The sequence below is a fragment of the Rhineura floridana genome, chromosome 18 (genome assembly GCF_030035675.1).
Source record: "Rhineura floridana isolate rRhiFlo1 chromosome 18, rRhiFlo1.hap2, whole genome shotgun sequence".
Taxonomy (NCBI): Eukaryota; Metazoa; Chordata; class Lepidosauria; order Squamata; family Rhineuridae; genus Rhineura; species Rhineura floridana.
The window spans coordinates 5021446-5037398 of NC_084497.1; the positions used below are offsets into that span (position 1 = coordinate 5021446).

The window sequence follows — 15953 nt, forward strand, 5'->3', positions numbered from 1 at the left end:
TTTTGTAGGTAAAAGTCAGGGGAATGATTTTAAAGGATAAAGGGAAAAGCACTTCCTCTGACCCTAATTCCCCCCCCCCCGGGCTTTCAGTTGTGAAGGAAGCAGCACTCCTGTTGGCTTAAGTATCCTGCAAAGCAGGCTGACAATCATGGTGGTGGGGGTGTGCCTGAGGCACGCATATCCTGTCCCGCTATCCTCTCTTCTCTCTCCACTCCCTGATCTGTTGTATGCAGCACACTCTTCCGCTTGGAGTTGGGGGGCAGGCGGCCCACACAGTCCGCACCATGGGGCAATTGCACCTCAAAGTGCTTGTCTGCCACAGCTCAGAGCGAGGGTGTGTGTGTGAGCCGGCTACTAATTTATTTATTTATTACTTTGTTAGTGGATGAATTTATATCCCACCCATTTATATCACTAAGGAGCGCAGGGCAGGAAGGACATCAATACAACAAGCAATCTAAAAAGTCAGAGGTAAAAACAATCTTCCGTCTCATCTAGTCCTGGAACTCCACAATCTTATCCTCTTTCTTGGAGGAGGAGGAATTCACCATTTCCTCTTCCCCTCCCCCTGGCAGACAATTCTCCCTGGGTCCCTGACTTTTAATATCTAGAGATGAATGCATTTGCATGTTTGCCCATCCAGAAATGCCACGGTTTTCTGCTTGCTTCAAGTTCCTTCCCAACTGCCAAAAATCCGCTAGCATTTTGGTCTCTTTGTGCCTTTCACATGCCTTTCACTCTTGGGCAGAGCCTTCTTGGCTTCTGGAAAAATCTCTTTGTGACGTCAATTCCCCAGTTCTGTCCTGGTATCCCGAAGGGCTGCTTCGCCATCTCTTGTGAGGATTCCAAAAAGCTTTTCGTCAGCCTCCTCTGGCCATCACTTCCCAAATAGGAAGAAGGGGTGGAAGGGGACCTCATTCTGCAGCCTATTTCAGCACTCGCTCACCCAGCCTCTGTTTGAGCCTTTGACGTTCCATCCTCCTTTCATTGCTGCTTTTCTTATTAGTTCTGCTCTCTTTCCCCTTCCGGGGCTCCAGCCTTTCTTCCTCAGAATTTTCTTGCTTGCCTCCCGTTTTTCATTTTCCCTCGCTGGGAGTGAAGTGCAAAAAGGAGCATGCGTTCTTCTATGCAGGCAGTTGGTAACCCTCCCCCGTTTTAAATACTGGATGTTTGCGGATCTGCTATTGCCCACCTGTCTCCAGGCAAATGTATTCCGATGGAAAAGCCACTCCGTAGAGGCCTGACCTCGGTTTTACTCTTGCGTGTTGGAGATGCTTTTAAAAGTCCCGGCAATCCATTTATTTTTATTTGATTTTTCTCCCCCCTCCCGCCCCTGCTCTTGTTGCTGACAGCAGAATTTTGACCTGCTGTGAACTATCTTGGCCTGTATCTTTGTGTCTTTTTAAGTATAAACCTTCTCTACAATAAGGCTCCACAGGCTTACCCAACCATGTTGGATAAGCTTAGAGAGACATGAACTGTTACAAAGACTGTATCTTTTTTTTTTTTTCTGTTGAACGCTTTAGAGCAATAAATGGCTGCTGTCAGCACTAGCTGCAAAGCAAAATGAAACCAAGGGGGAAATCTTGGGTTTCAGGGGGGGAATGACACCCTGTCCCAGCATCACTTTCCCCCCTTCATTTTGTTTTATTCACCAAATTGCACATTTTTAAAAAAAGAAAGCCCGTTTTGCAAAAGGGTGCATTTGCATCAGCTAATGGTCCTGCATTGACTTGACCATTGATAGTTTTCTCAAGTTAAGCAGTTGTTCTGTGCAGGGCTACATTTGGAGTTTGCTTGGATATTGAAATTAACTGGCAGGGTGGAAGGAAAATGCCCCTGCTGATGCTAGCCCATAATATCTAGCCAGATTTATGCCAACAAGAACAATGAGCTTTTCCACCACCATCCCCCTGACCCCAGAAGATCTTACCATTGGGAAGTCACGGCAAGCCCCCCCCCCCAAGCCACCTGAAACCCTTGCTGGAACCCTTGGTCCGCCCCTAATACTGTTCATCATCCTGTTTTGTGTCACAACACCCCTGCTACCTTGATTCACTCTTCGTCGTTGGCTAGGTTTTGGATTTATTACTTTCGAGGACGAACAATCAGTGGACCAGGCTGTCAACATGCATTTTCACGACATCATGGGCAAAAAAGTGTGTAGTTGTAGTTTTATTTTACCTTAAGACTAAGCTGAGCCTTGGGGCAACTGGCAATTTGGCTGGCGAACAGGAGCTTTTGTAGGCTGGCGGGGGAGGGGCGGTGGCAGAAGAGGAATCCTCCTGAGTTGAGTGACTTATTTTGTCACACATCTTGACCAAAGAGGTTTCTGGCCTCTCCATGAGTGAGGAACAACTCCTTGCAGAAATTCCTTGGCACTGACAAAGTTTCCGTTGGTGTCTTTCAGACTGTGTTTTCAGGATCCTGGAGCTTCCCTGAACACTTCTCGGGGATTTCTTGGTGGGCAAACTTCCGTGAAAGACGATGGCCAGGTTCAGATGTAATGATCTTGATCTAATAAATGAAAGTTTATCAGACCATGAACAGACATTGTCCCTGTGTGCTCCCCGCCTCACCCCCCAAATCCCTTCCTCTCTATTAGGCCTTAATGCAGCCATCCCTAGCCTGGTGCTTCCCAGGTCAGCACCAGCCAGCACTGACAGGAGTTGTAGTCCAAAATATCTGGAGGGCACCAGTTTAGGGAAAGCCACATTAATGCAAGGCTCCCAGGGGTTTTCCTGGAAGTCTGAATGGTAAACCTTGTAGTGAGCTGCAAGCGGGAGGGAGGGAGGGAGGGAGTGTGCTGGCACAGCATTAGCTCTCTGTCCAATAAGCCATCGCTTATCGATCTGGGATTGATGTGCCCAAACCAGGACAGCTCGGCCATCCTTACTATCCCATCTTCCCTTACAATACTTGGCTGTGGGAGTGGGTTGGGTGTGTTTGAGGGATTCTGGGGGTGGAGAAAGGCCTCGTCAGCAGGCTGAGTGGTTGGAGAATGGGCTGTGATGGAGCACACCCTCCCAGAATCCTCTGTAACGCACTTTGGACAAATCAATGCAGGAAGGGATTCCTGGAGCCCAGAAGTTTGAAAACTGCTGGCAGGCGTTTGAAGACAGTTTACGGACAGTGTGAGTTCAACGATGCAGTAGTTAAGAATGTAGTTTTGAATACCTCTCTGATTTACCTTGCTCTTCAGCTGTGTTCACACGAACAAAGGCAAGCAGTATTTAGGTTGTCCTTCAGGAAGATGTGCTACCTTTTCTGCCCGCACGTGTCGTGCTCCAGGAGGAGTCCATCCCCCGCAAGAAGTGATGATAAGGGTTAGAAAGTGTTGTCGTTTTTTGCAGCGCCAGTGAAATCTCTACATTGCCCAAGGCTCAGCTTCCTATTACCACTCCTTCAGATGTGTGTTCCTTTTATTCCCTATTCCAGCTTGCGGGCAGGAGAGGGAGGGGGGTGCACAGTGGCCTCTCAGAAGCTAAACGTGAACAAACCATTGACAAAAGCATCATGAAGGAATGGTTCAAATGGAAAAAAAAGATTGGGTCACTTACTGTAAGACTTTGATACGAATCCACATATTCTTTTTTTTTTTTTACCTATAATAGTGTTTTTAACCACGATGCAGTTAAGTGACCTTTTGGTTGTTGTCATCTTCATACTGTGTTGTCAGTGCTTCCTAGAGGCTTATGGGTGAAAGGACTCTGCCTCCTTAACTCACTCTGGTTTAAGTGGCTCCTCTCTGAGCGTAGCTTCAGCTGCAGCAGGCAAGGAGAGGAGTGACTTAACTTTCAGACAGCAGCCTCAACCTCTCAATTGCCCCTCCTTTTGAAAAGGGAAAGTTTGAAGGGACGTTGAGAGATTCTGATTCAAAACCTAAAATATTTGTTGCTCTCCAGTTTTGCTTGACAGCGCAGGTGTTGATCATAGACCCTTCCTGAGTTTAAAGCTCCCATTGGTCTCCCAGCGTTCAAGTTTTATCATTCATGGTGAAAAGCAGAAAATACGTTGTTTGAAAGTGGAAGATTATCTGGGATCCAGAAAACACCTGCTAGGATATCCTAGTTAATGCAGGAGTAGTTATTTAGCTTAAAATGCTGTTTAAATTTACCTCCAGCCTAGAACTGGAGCTACTGCTTTTCTGGTCCTTGTAGGTTGCTAATCAAATTCAGTAGTTGTGGGAGCCCAGAAGACAGGCTGATAAGAGTTGGTTTGAGAAGCAGTGTTCTCCGTACTGCAAAAGAGTGAGAGCTCATCTTTGTCTTTGCACGAAGTTGAACCTAAAACCTCAGCCCAGCAAAGGTGCAGAGATGGCAGCGGTGTTCACACCACGGAAGTGAAGCCAGGAGCACCTGTGCAGCACCCCAGCACAGTTGGAGAACAGCAGGCTTGGGCCACAGAGGCTTGGATGCAACTCTCTTTTTGTTGGTCAGCCCAAACGCAAATGACAAACAACCCTTTTGAACACTCTACTCCATTGTTGATGGCAGCTTTTAAAAATTTCTCAACACTTGCCACTCTCAGGGTTATTTCCGAAATAGCTGCTCTGATTCCAAAGCTTTTATTTCCCCCCTTAGCCATTTTTAAGGGGCAACCTAGTTATCTCAGGGTTTCTGACTTGGGGCTTATGGCTTTGGGGCAGGCAATCCCTTGACTCCAACATGAGTCCAGCAAAGGGCTTGGGTAGACTAAAGAGAGAGTGTGTTGAGAAGGTTTGGAGACCTTGAGAGGCCTATTTATCAGCATTGACTTGTGCAGCCTTGCATACGCTAGTTAACTGGAAGTACGCATCTGAAGATGTTTTGCTTTACTACATTTATATCCAGGCTTTCCTCCAAGGAGCTCAGGAAAGATATGTAGGGTTTCCAAGCGGTCTCCTATCCAGGCAGTGTCCCCCAAAAGGCCTGCTTAGCTTGAGGAAGGTTGCTCTACCAAGTATACCCATTTGAACTGTGTCCTGAGCTCTTGGGAGACAAAGATCCTTGATTTATTTAAGTGTAACTGAGCAGATCCAAATTGTTAGCCGTGTCCTGACTCACGTGTGATTTAAAATCGCAAGATTTTATTACCTCCTTTTTTCTCTGCCCCATTGCTCAGTTTCACTTAGTAATTGAGTTTATCTCTTCTCCCCACCATCGCCAGTCTCCTACCACCGCCACCAAATTTGAACATTAACATCAGCTCAACATTTTTGGATTTCTATGTGAAGTTTGTTCGACAGGAAGTGCATCTTAAGTAGGCCAAGCACATTGTTAGTGGCCTTAAAAGCACTGGGGTACATTCACTTGAGTTTAAGCATGACACACACACCCTTGCAAAAAATGCTTTTCCCCTGACTTAACACAGTATGAAGGTTTTGCTTCTTATTGACTCAACTGTCCATTTTTTATTACCTGCATGTTTGTTTACTTTTTTGTTAGATGTAATGTAAGGTTCTCTTATCACATCCATTCCCTTCTGACATTGTTTGAGTTAATTGAGGTTCTTTAAGCGTTAGCCTGGGGAAGGTAAGTCTCTATCTTCCATTAGACTTTTAAATAATAAAAAAAATATTTAAGTTTTAAAAGGATATTTTTTAAAAAAGAAACTGGAAGCCAAATGTGTGTTTCTCAGGTATGAACAAAACTGAAATTTGCAGTTTAGTTGTGGCAGATTCGGCCATAAATTTCACCACTTTCCTCACCACCACCCCAAAAAATCCCTCCCAAAGGTCTGGCGTAAAGCCGTAGTACCTTCTTCCATGATGTTCTCCTCCACCCTTGCTCGTAAACTTAATTTCTCTTACCTGTGAAGCCAGATGTCAGAACTACGTGCGGAGAGCAGAAATCCCTTGCGAAGATGGCACTGTCTGCTTTTCAGATGAGCAAGTTAAGCGACAAACATAATGGAAGAGAAAACCACGTCCAGGGGCACCTTTTATTCTAACTGCATATGAAGACTTTTGGAGTGGCTTACTCTTGATATCCATTGTACCTGAGAAACACCTTTTCTGAATTAATGGCCTTTAAAAAAAAGAAAATAAGTTTGTAATACTTTTTTTTAAGTACTTAGCCATAAGTCATAAGGTGCTAAGATATAAGTCTAATTTTAAAAAAACTGTTAACTTAAGGGTGTGTGTGAAGAAGGGCAGAGGGGGGCGAGTTAACTGGCAGCCTCCCCTTTCCTGAGCAACTTGCTCTCTTTGTTTAGGTGGAGGTGAAGCGGGCCGAGCCGCGGGATAGCAAGAGCCAGACTCCAGGGCCGACAGGCACGAGCCAGTGGGGAAGCCGGATCATGCCAAGTGCTGCCAATGGCTGGGCAGGGCAGCCCCCGCCTACCTGGCAACAAGGATATGGGCCTCAAGGTACCCGTTGTACACTCGGCTCCTGGGTGACTTTGGTTCGCCTCCATCCAGGTGCCTTGTTGCTGATTTTAAAACACCACTTTGTTGTCCGTTGTGCTCCTGGGCCCAGTTTGGACCCTCGTTCCTCTGATGTATGAGCGTGTGCAAACGGCCCCTTTAGCCTGATGCAGGCCGCCCCTGCAGATAACCATCGGGTTCAGGGCTTGGAGAGTGGCTGCCGCACAGTGGAAGGGTGCCTGCTTTGCTTGCAGAAGGCCCTCGGCATCTCTTGTTTAAAAGGAGTTCGAGTGCTCCCTGCACCACCTTGGAGGCAGTACTGCTCTGTATAATGCCAATGGCTGGGAATCGCAAGTGGGGAGAATGCAGCTGTGGCACTCTGGTTCTGCTTGTGCGTCCCGGTGCATCTGGTTGGCCGCTGTGAGAGCAGGATGCAGGACTGGATGGGACCCACTTTGGCCTGATCCAGCCTCAGGCCTCTTCTTAATTTCTTTGTTAGCAGGGGGTGTCAAAGGGAGCTCTTTCCTCTGACCGAGCCCCATGCATCAAGCTTTGATACAGCCACAATTGAGGCTGCGTGACATGCATTACACAATGTGGTCTTGGACCTTGACAACCAGTTTGGGATGGAGTGGTAAAGAATCCTTGTTTCCTGGCTCTTGAAAGCCCTGCCTGGTCCCCCTTCAGCTTGAGATTGTGGCTGATGCTGTTGGAGCGTGTGTACGCACACTAGAGCATGCTCCGACCCTGGCATCTCCAGCTTACAAACAAACCAACCTACAACGGCAGGTGGCTGACGATGCAAAAGACCTCTCTCTGCCTGAAACCTTAAGAGAGGATACCAGGGGAACAAATAGTCTGACCTTGTATAAGGCAGTCTCCTGTATTTACGGAGCTGCAAGATTGGCCAGCCCTTGCGCTCTGAAATAGTTGGGTTTGGGGGGGGGTAGAAAAAGTGGCTCTGGGTATATAGGAGAAGGTGTGGAGGGTCTCTGGATGGCAGGTTTTGCCCCCATTCCAGGAGGCACAGGCAGCAGTTTGGATGGTGTGTACAGCTGAATTTTGCCCCCTTCCATCTATGGGCTTCTCCAGTTTAAGAGTCCGCAGCCACATCCTGGATACCATTTTCCAAATGCCTTGTTTCAGGATATTCCTGAAAAGCACTTCCACTGGGTTTTATTTCTTGCCATTCCCACAATCTCCCTGAAATGATGTGGTTGTAGAATGCTTGCACTGCCCTGATGAAGCAGATGTAGTAGCTTGACCAGGTCTTCTCTTGTGTGTGTTTCTCCCACCCCACCCCGTCCCCGCCCCACTTTAGGTATGTGGGTACCAGCTGGACAAGCACTTGGTAAGTATATTATGGATGCTTAAGGTATTGTATATTGAAACCCAAATTAAAGCAAATCAGCGTTGTCTCCAACATTAGTCCCACATGGGGTGGACCCATTGAAATGAATGAACGTATCCAACTTAGGTCCTCTAATAATTGTAATTTTGCAAGTACATTCCAGCCACTTGAACGATGGTTCCCAGGGTTCTTGAGGTTGTGTGTGTGGACAGCGAAAGGGATTCATTTTATGTAAATATGCCTGATTGGCAGGGATGGGTTGACTTTAATTTCACATGGCCCTCTGCCTAATTTCGTGGGAATGTCAAGGAGGGGAAAGGGGGCTCCAGCATGCGACTCCCAACAGATTAGCCTTGAATGCAGACTGCAGCGGGGGGGGGGGAGTGAGGATTCCCCGCCACCCCTGCCCTAAGACCTCACAAATACAGGCCACAAATATAGCTAGCCCGTATGTACTCAAGTTAGTTGTTTGTGACACATTGGCAGTCTGAGAAGATTGCGGAGGGCAGATAGGGAAGAGAACTAACCCTCTTTCCATTTGCAAAACACACTTTCTGCCTGGAGGTGGTTCTCATACTGTCTTTCATAGGCCTGCCCCCTAAGCCTTCATGTTCACAATGCACTAAAGAGAAACCTTCATTTTTGAAAGCCGGCTATCTCAGAGCTATGCAGGAATGACTGGATAAATAAAACAATTTCTTCACCAAGCTAGCCCCTCGGTTGGCTTCGAAGCTGCCCTGTGCCTTAAAGGAGTTCAGAAATGGGGTGGGCTAGCAAATGATTGGTTGTTTTTTTTTTTTTTTTAAATCTACAAGTTCATTTGAGCAGCAGCCCTCTGCACCACGGTTTAATAGAGAAAGCTGGAGAGGAGCTAGGACGTACCTTGGGTCTTCTGAGCCTAGAATTCTTTCCACTGCCTATTTAACTACATAGTTAGGAGTTTTAACTTACTCAGCAGCTCAGGAGCCGGTTATGCAGTTTCTTAGGCTGCCGTGCCTTGCTTTTCATGGGAACCTGATGCCACATGCCAACTTGATATACAATAATTTTGTATTGTTACTGTTGTTGTTTATTCCTACCCCGCCTTTTGGCCAAAAGGCCCTCAAGGTGGCTTACAAAAAAACACAAATATAAAAATACATCAATAAAAGCCATACAATTTACAAAAAGCAGCAGGTGCAACTTCCAATTTAATTTGCATTGCACAAGGAAACAGGACTCTTTAAGTGTGTGGCAATTTTCAAAGTGTGAGGGGGTACATGGATTACATCCGTATTATATTGGACCTCACCATGTTTATGCATATGCCACGTAATGCCGAAATAGGCTTCTCCGTGGGATTATAAGTGCATACTGTGGCTGAATGCTGGGGGCTGAACGAGGTAGTGCAAAATATTTTTGAGAGTATCCACTACCCCTTGTAATCATCATCCTTGCAGAGTTGGCCTTTAACCCCCTCCCCCCACAGAATCCTCACCACTGTGCCCATTTCACATTACAGTTGTGCTCCTGCAGAAGGGATGGAGAGCCTGCGGCCCTCCAGGAGGAGGATGGGAGTTGTAGTCCAGCAGCATTGGGAGGGGGTTCAGGTTCCCCACCCCATCCCACTCTTAAGGGGTTCCGTTCCCCTGCAGTATTTCAAACACAAACTGTCCTGTGTGTCTGTTTTCTCATATTTGAGGCTTTCTCTTAGATGGGCACTGGAGGTCAGGAACCCAGCAAGATGGCACGTTGGCTGGGGGGTGGGGGACATTACAAATGCTGTGCCTCCAAAGTGAAAACTCCTGTGTTGGCAAGCAACGGCGTGCAGTGAATTCCAGAGAATCTTGATCACTGTCATAGCAGGTTGACGCCCAGCTTCTTGGGGCTGGCTCAGACGCCTTAACATGCCCCATTTTCTCAAGCTTCTGCTTCTTCTGATGAGATGAGAATAAAGATGCGATGAGCTTCTTACGGGCTGCTCCTCTCCTTCCCCAGGTGGTTATGGTCCCCCTCCAGGTAGAGGAGCGCCGCCGCCGCCCCCACCCCCTTTTACCTCGTACATCGTCTCAACACCTCCAGGGGGATTTCCGCCCCCACAGGGCTTTGCACAGGGATACGGCACCCCTCCGCCCTTCAGTAAGTACTCCTTGGCAGCTTTGCGGCACGTTTTTCCCCCCTGCCGGGGAGACCTCAAAGGTAACACGCACTGTGTGTCCTGTTCCCTCTGTCCCGGTCCATATCGTCCTCATAACAGCCCTGCAAGGTAAGTCAGACCAAGAGTATCTAAACTGGTGGAAGATCACCCAGTGTGCGGGGTGTATGATGCTCTAACCTGGCTGGAGCTGATGGAGAGAGCCAGGGTCGGGGGAGGCTACTGTTAATGCTACCCCACCCTGATGCTCTTTGAATTTTTCACTTACATGGTCTCTATCCCTAGTTGGTGGGTGGGAGTGATAACTTGGGGGGGGGGAGGATTCTTGAGGACTGCCCAGAGGGGATTTCCCAGCCGCCTGATGGAGCAGGTAGGAATCAGTGTGGGCTTCTTCTGTAATCCTGGTTTGCACTCTAGTGACTGGCCTTTCCCCCTTTTCCCCTCAGGTTTTGGCTATGGTGCCCCACCTCCTCCACCCGACCAGTTTGCCCCTCCTGGCGTTCCTCCACCGCCTGCCACTCCTGGGGCAACACAACTAGCTTTCCCCCCTCCACCACCACCATCTCAGCCAACTCAGGACATGAGCAAGCCACCAACCGCCCAGCCAGATTTCCCCTATAGTCAGTTTGGTAAGTGCTGGCCTCAGGATCTGTGCAACGTGGCCGCCTCTTCCAGCCGTGTTTCTTCCCCCACCCCTTTGTTTTGTTCCACTGGAAAACAGAATTGGGGTTTTGCTTGCAAGTTACGCTTAGCAAAGGCTCTCTAAAGCTTCCTTCTGCCTTTTTTTTTAAACTCTTACCTGTTTTTCTTGATATAGATTAGCCTCTTGAGAGTAGAGGCTTGTAGTGACCATCCCTGTGAAAGTTGATCCATGAGATCAGAACAGGGCTGCTTCCTGTCAACGTGGTGCCCATCTGTGGGAGGATTGAGGGTAGGATAAACTGGGTGTCTGATAGTGACCGCTTGAATTTCAGCTGTCTAGACATTGCTGTTACCCTGAGAAATAAAGGGGAGGGGGCTATGAATCTGCACAAGTTTCTGGCATAATGTAAGTAGGCCTTTTTGTTTGTTTCTTAGCACCAAGTCCAGATCTTCCAAGCCTGAAAGGGGCTTTGAAAAGGTCATCTGGCTTGTAATTTTTTTCTCTGCGTAGAGTTCAAACAAATGCTGTAGTTGAATTTGTAAGTATAAGTTGCACCTTAAGGATCTTGCAGCTGCAAAAATTGGGTCTCTCTACCCCTTGAAGCTTACATTTTCCTGCACCAAAATTAGATTTTGTAAGATTTCTAGTTGCATGCATGAAAGGTTCTGTTTTGAATTTAACAGGACTGGATTTTAGCACCATCCAAATGCTATTCTCAATATATATTTAGGAAATTCTGTGCCCCTTCTTCTCTATTGGCTAATTTTTCTGGTAGCAAATTTAATCTTTTCCTCTTGGCTCCAGAGTAGGGTTGCTTCTAGATTGCTAGGATTCTGCAGTCTGATTAAAAGTCTCTCGCCGCCTCCTAGTTGAACAGTTCAACAGCACAAGATATTTTCTTCCCTAATTTGTTGAATAGTTGCACCATTCCAACTTTTTTTTTTTTAAAAAAGGTCATGGCCAAACTACCATGGGAAGAATGAGAATATATGCTCATGTTGCTTGGGACAATCGGCCCCTTCTGCAGAGCTCTGAACTCTCATGCATCTCATCTTGATTGGCCACATGTAGAATCTTGGATCAGTGAGCACCAAACTTGGAGGCAGTATGCTCCAGTTAAGCCCACCCACCCCATATGCCACTTGCTGTTAATTTGTTGCTCGCCATCTCTGGGTTTTTCCTTTCCTTTGTAGAAAGACACCCCCTGCTTTGTAGGTCTGTTGGTACAAGATTTATGTCAATTTCCAGGCTTCCAATAGAGAAATCTTCAGGGGATGCAAAGAGAGGCCATGAGGCCTTTGTGACTAGCCTTTTTCCTGACAGCATTCTTCTTGAGTGCAGGTCATCCATCCTAGTGCAGAATCTGTTGAGCCCAATATTGTAATTGCACGGTTAGTTGGAATGGCATAGAAAAGAATCTTTCAATACCTTCCCCTCTGTAGGGGTTTCTCAGCATGCAGGTCTCTCAGCAACCCTGCAGGTTGGCTTTTTAAAAATATATAAAATTCTCCTTCTGATTCAGCAAACATCCTCCTCCCCCACCCCCGAAAACACAACAAGTTGAGTGCTGCTGTTGGCTTTGGAATGCCCTGCACGCTAAAGCTGTTTGATGAGATTTTTTGGTCAAATGACTTAGAAGGCTTCTAATCAGGGAACAGATGGCAAGGGGAGTGAGAGCAGGATGCCTTGGATGTTTGAAGTGAAATCTTGAGAAACCTTCAAGGAGGGGAATAAAAGCATCTTGATCTCAGCGTGTGGGAAAGCTTTGTTAGTCTGACCACAGCTAGGAGGTACCTTATTGAAATGATCTGCGTGCAACGGCAGATGCTCATCAAATGGATGAGTTTTTCCTTGTCATCCATCTTGTGTCAGAGCAGCAAAAGGGGCTTCTAGTTAATCAAGTGAAAGGATACCCTCCCTGATTTCAAGGAAATCAGACTACCCAAAGTACCTAAGTCGTCCGATCTAACCTTGTTTTAGTCAACCGAGAGAGAGAGACAGAGAGAGAGAGAGATGACTCTTTGAGACAACTAGCAGGTCTTGTGAGGTGCTGGAAAAGGTGTTTGTGGGAAGAAGACTCTCTTAGCCCAAAATCTCGGTCCACGTTGCAGGCTTCATCTTTGCACAAGCCTCTGATTCCCAGAAGAGCCTTAGGGCTTCTTTGACTAGGCTGGCTTGTAGCGACCAGGAAGTTAAGCTGAGACAGAGTGACGTAGGGAGGGAGCCACCAGTATTTAACACATGCTCTTTTTTAAAATGCTTTTTGGTTTTTAAAAATGCTGTGACCCTTCTGCTCTATCCTAATAACTGCAGGTTACTTACTTTGTTTTTGGAGTGTTCGTAGTTCATTTCTAATGAAGAGAAATGTAGAGAGAGCGAAAACAATAAAGCCGGGGTGTTACTCCTTGGCATGTCCTAAGAAACTAACCCTCCCCCAAACCATCCTGAGCTTTCATGATAGGGCCATATTCTTGGAAATGTATGTGCCCAGAACGGGGGACTGCCATACGCCGCCTGTAAGATGTCCATATGTTTGTGCTCGCACATGTACGATTTCCAAAGAGTTCTCGCTGACATCCATGTACCACTCTCCCAAGTTCTGCAGCAATGTTGTCGTACAAAAGCAGTCTCCCCCCCCCCCCCGTTCTGCATGTCTATCACTTTAAGGATGCATAGCAATTTTAAGATCACTCCAGTGGTGGGGAAGGGGGCTACAGACATGGCTGAAATGATTCTGGCACTTCACCACCACCACCACCACCACCCTTTTGGGGCAGCGTCTTCCACATGCTGTCGTTCTTCTCAGCTAGGGTTGACCCTAAGCGCTGCATTTTGGGTAAGTCCTGTTTGCCCCCTTTCCGAGAGAATTGTAGGTTTTGTGCAGGGCTCTCTTGGGGGTTTAGTCACCCTGGTCTCCTCCATTTCTTGCCAGGCCTGGGTACCTATTCTCAAGACCCTTCAGGCTTCGGGCCAATTCTTTGTTTACACACTTATGGTCAGGCTGAGAAGTGAGTTACCCTAGGTAGGTGGAGCCTATTTACACCAAATCCTCTTGCTTGTGATCTCTTGTGTGGATGGAAAGGGGCGGTGGGGGAGAAAGTAACCTTTTTTCTTACAGGGGTATCATCCCTTTGGGGGGGGGAGACATTTGCCCTCCCCTGAAGGTTTCTCTGGTTAAAGCAACTGCTGATCTTGTTAAAACTACCTGGTTGCCCCTCAGCAGGTTGCTGGCTTAACTAGCCGTACCAAAATCTGGCAGCGTTCACATAGAGAGTGTTGGGTCCTTGTGCTTGGGATTGTTCAGGTGCCAAGGCAGTTCAGCTCTGTCTCTATATATGACTCATACACAGGGAAGGACAGTTTTTCTGCCTTTGGGGAAGTGTGTATGTGGGGCAGGGGGATTCTGGTCAGTGAATTCACACAAGCTCTTCCCATTTAGCTTGCTTTTAAGAGAGAGCTGTCCTCTGTGGTGGGCAGAGATGCCCCCATGAAAGGTGAAACAGCACCACTCGGGGGGGGGGGGAGACACTTCGGAAAACAATTTTACAAGTGGAGGCACTTTTGGTTTTTTTAAAGGGAGAGCCCATGTGCTCTCTGTAAGTCTCTTGGGGACTTTCAGGTATCAAGCGACTAATAAATCTAATAAATAATAATATCTGTCCTCACTTTTAACTCGCTGCAAGAGTAAAAAGGAGAATTAACAAGTTGGTTGAACTCTTTGCACGGCCGTGGCTTCTGATAATCCCACCTTCACATGATAACCGCTTAGAGGTTTTCTACAGTCAAGCAGTATATGTTTCGTTAAATAAAATAAAACAAATAACCAGCTGTTGGGCCTGGTCCAGAGGAGGTTGTTAATTAATTAATTAATTAAAATGCCACAGTTCTGATAATGCAGGAGTGCTTGTTCAGATATATATGGGGAAACCTCTTTGACATGGCACAAAATGGCAAATTTGCTCATCGCTTTGCCCTATAGGTCTCCAAGCGTGAATCCCACAGAGCTTCTCAGTTGGGTCACAAACATTCCCAGGGGTTAGAGAGAGCATGCCCTTACTGGGGAGGATGGGGTAGGCAGAAAGGAGACAAGGGAGAGAATGGGTTTTCTGTACAGCGCTAGTCAGCAGCTGGCTGGCCTGAGTCAAATTTCAGGGCAAGCACCCAAGTAGACATAGCCCATGGTGCTCTTGTTGCCTTTTGGCAAATTAAGTTTTTGCTGCTGCTTTCCTCTTCTCCCCCTCCCCTTTTCTGCTCTGAGTGTTGTCTCATGAGCTGGTCCCCCCCCCCCATGTTAATAGTCCCTTTAAAGGCCAAGTAAGGTGGGGTACAGCTTTCTTTACATTTCAGTAATTTAAGTCACAGATTAGTTGATCTGGACTAAATATTACCTCCAGATCTCTGGGCGCATCTCCTAGGTTAGGATGCCCCACTTTTCACCTATAAGCCTGGATTTTAAAAATGGATCAGTCCAGGCAGTGGTGTTCACACTCTCCCTCTTATCTCTCATATTCCATAAATGAGTAAAGCAGTCCTGGAATATTGACATTTCAGGCACTTGCTTTTTTATTACTTGTTTAAAGCATTCTTGTTCTGCTCTTCAGCAGAAAAAAGCTTCCAGGGTGGCTCACAAGTACCAGCAATAAGACAGCCCCTCCCTTCAGACTTGCAATCTAAAAGACGGAAAGCAGGAGGAAGGAGACATTAATTCTTAGTCACAAATTATCAGTGGTTGGGCTGGTTTAGGTCACCAGTCCTACCCCATCCACCTGCCTCTTGTTTTGCAGGTTTATCCAGAAGCTCTGTGGGGAGCATGGGGTGGTTACCAGGAAGGCATCCAGCTTCTTTTAAAGTATGTGGGGGCACATGTTCCTTCTGCAGACATGACAGTTTGGATGTGCCTGGTGAGAGGAGACATGAAAGGGACACCCTCCTGCTCACTGGCAATCTGGTTGTTGACTGCTGCTAAATAGCCACCCTTTAGAGTGGGGAAAGGTGTAGGACTCACTGTTCCCTCACAGCAAATGTGCTTTGACCTTCGACAGGAGGGACAGAAAGAAGCTCAGCAGCCTAGAACCCATATTTTGCATGCAAAAGGCGCCCAGGTTCAAATGAGTCAATGGTCTGATTCCACATTAAGAATCTTCCTATGCATTGTGCATGTCTGGGAATATCTTCCTACAGGGTGTCGGGAGCACATGGGTTCTTTTGTGGCTCCCTCCACTCTAAAGTGTGAGGAAGAGCAGGCCTGTGGATTTTTAGTCTTTCTGGATTTTTTTAATAATTCAAAACTGCAGCGCTGCAGTGAGGGATAGCTTTTTAAACCTGTAAGCCTTTGGCATGACATTCAAGATGTACTTTTAAGGGTCCTGCTGACTTGGGGGCATTTTTAAATCGATGCTTCGAGGTAAGGAAGAGAAGCCTCTGGAAAATGTCTTGTAGGTGTGGTCAGGTAAAAGAGGGTTTGGGGAGGCTACTAAAG

General features: G+C 47.0%; 1 protein-coding gene across 5 annotated transcripts in view; it reads left to right on the forward strand.

Annotated features, from left to right (window-relative positions):
* DAZAP1 (DAZ associated protein 1) overlaps positions 1-15953 on the forward strand; it is a 51104-nt gene that overhangs the window by 32634 nt on the left and 2517 nt on the right. For 2 of the 5 annotated variants that reach the window (XM_061602186.1, XM_061602187.1), the window contains exons 7-11: positions 2077-2159; positions 6196-6400; positions 7668-7697; positions 9675-9815; positions 10278-10460. In XM_061602186.1, coding sequence (XP_061458170.1) covers positions 2077-2159; positions 6196-6400; positions 7668-7697; positions 9675-9815; positions 10278-10460 — 642 coding nt within the window. Of the gene's footprint in view, positions 1-2076; positions 2160-6195; positions 6401-7667; positions 7698-9674; positions 9816-10277; positions 10461-13406; positions 13497-15953 lie in introns of all 5 variants that reach the window. The other 3 variants (XM_061602188.1, XM_061602189.1, XM_061602190.1) reach the window with 2 other exon arrangements.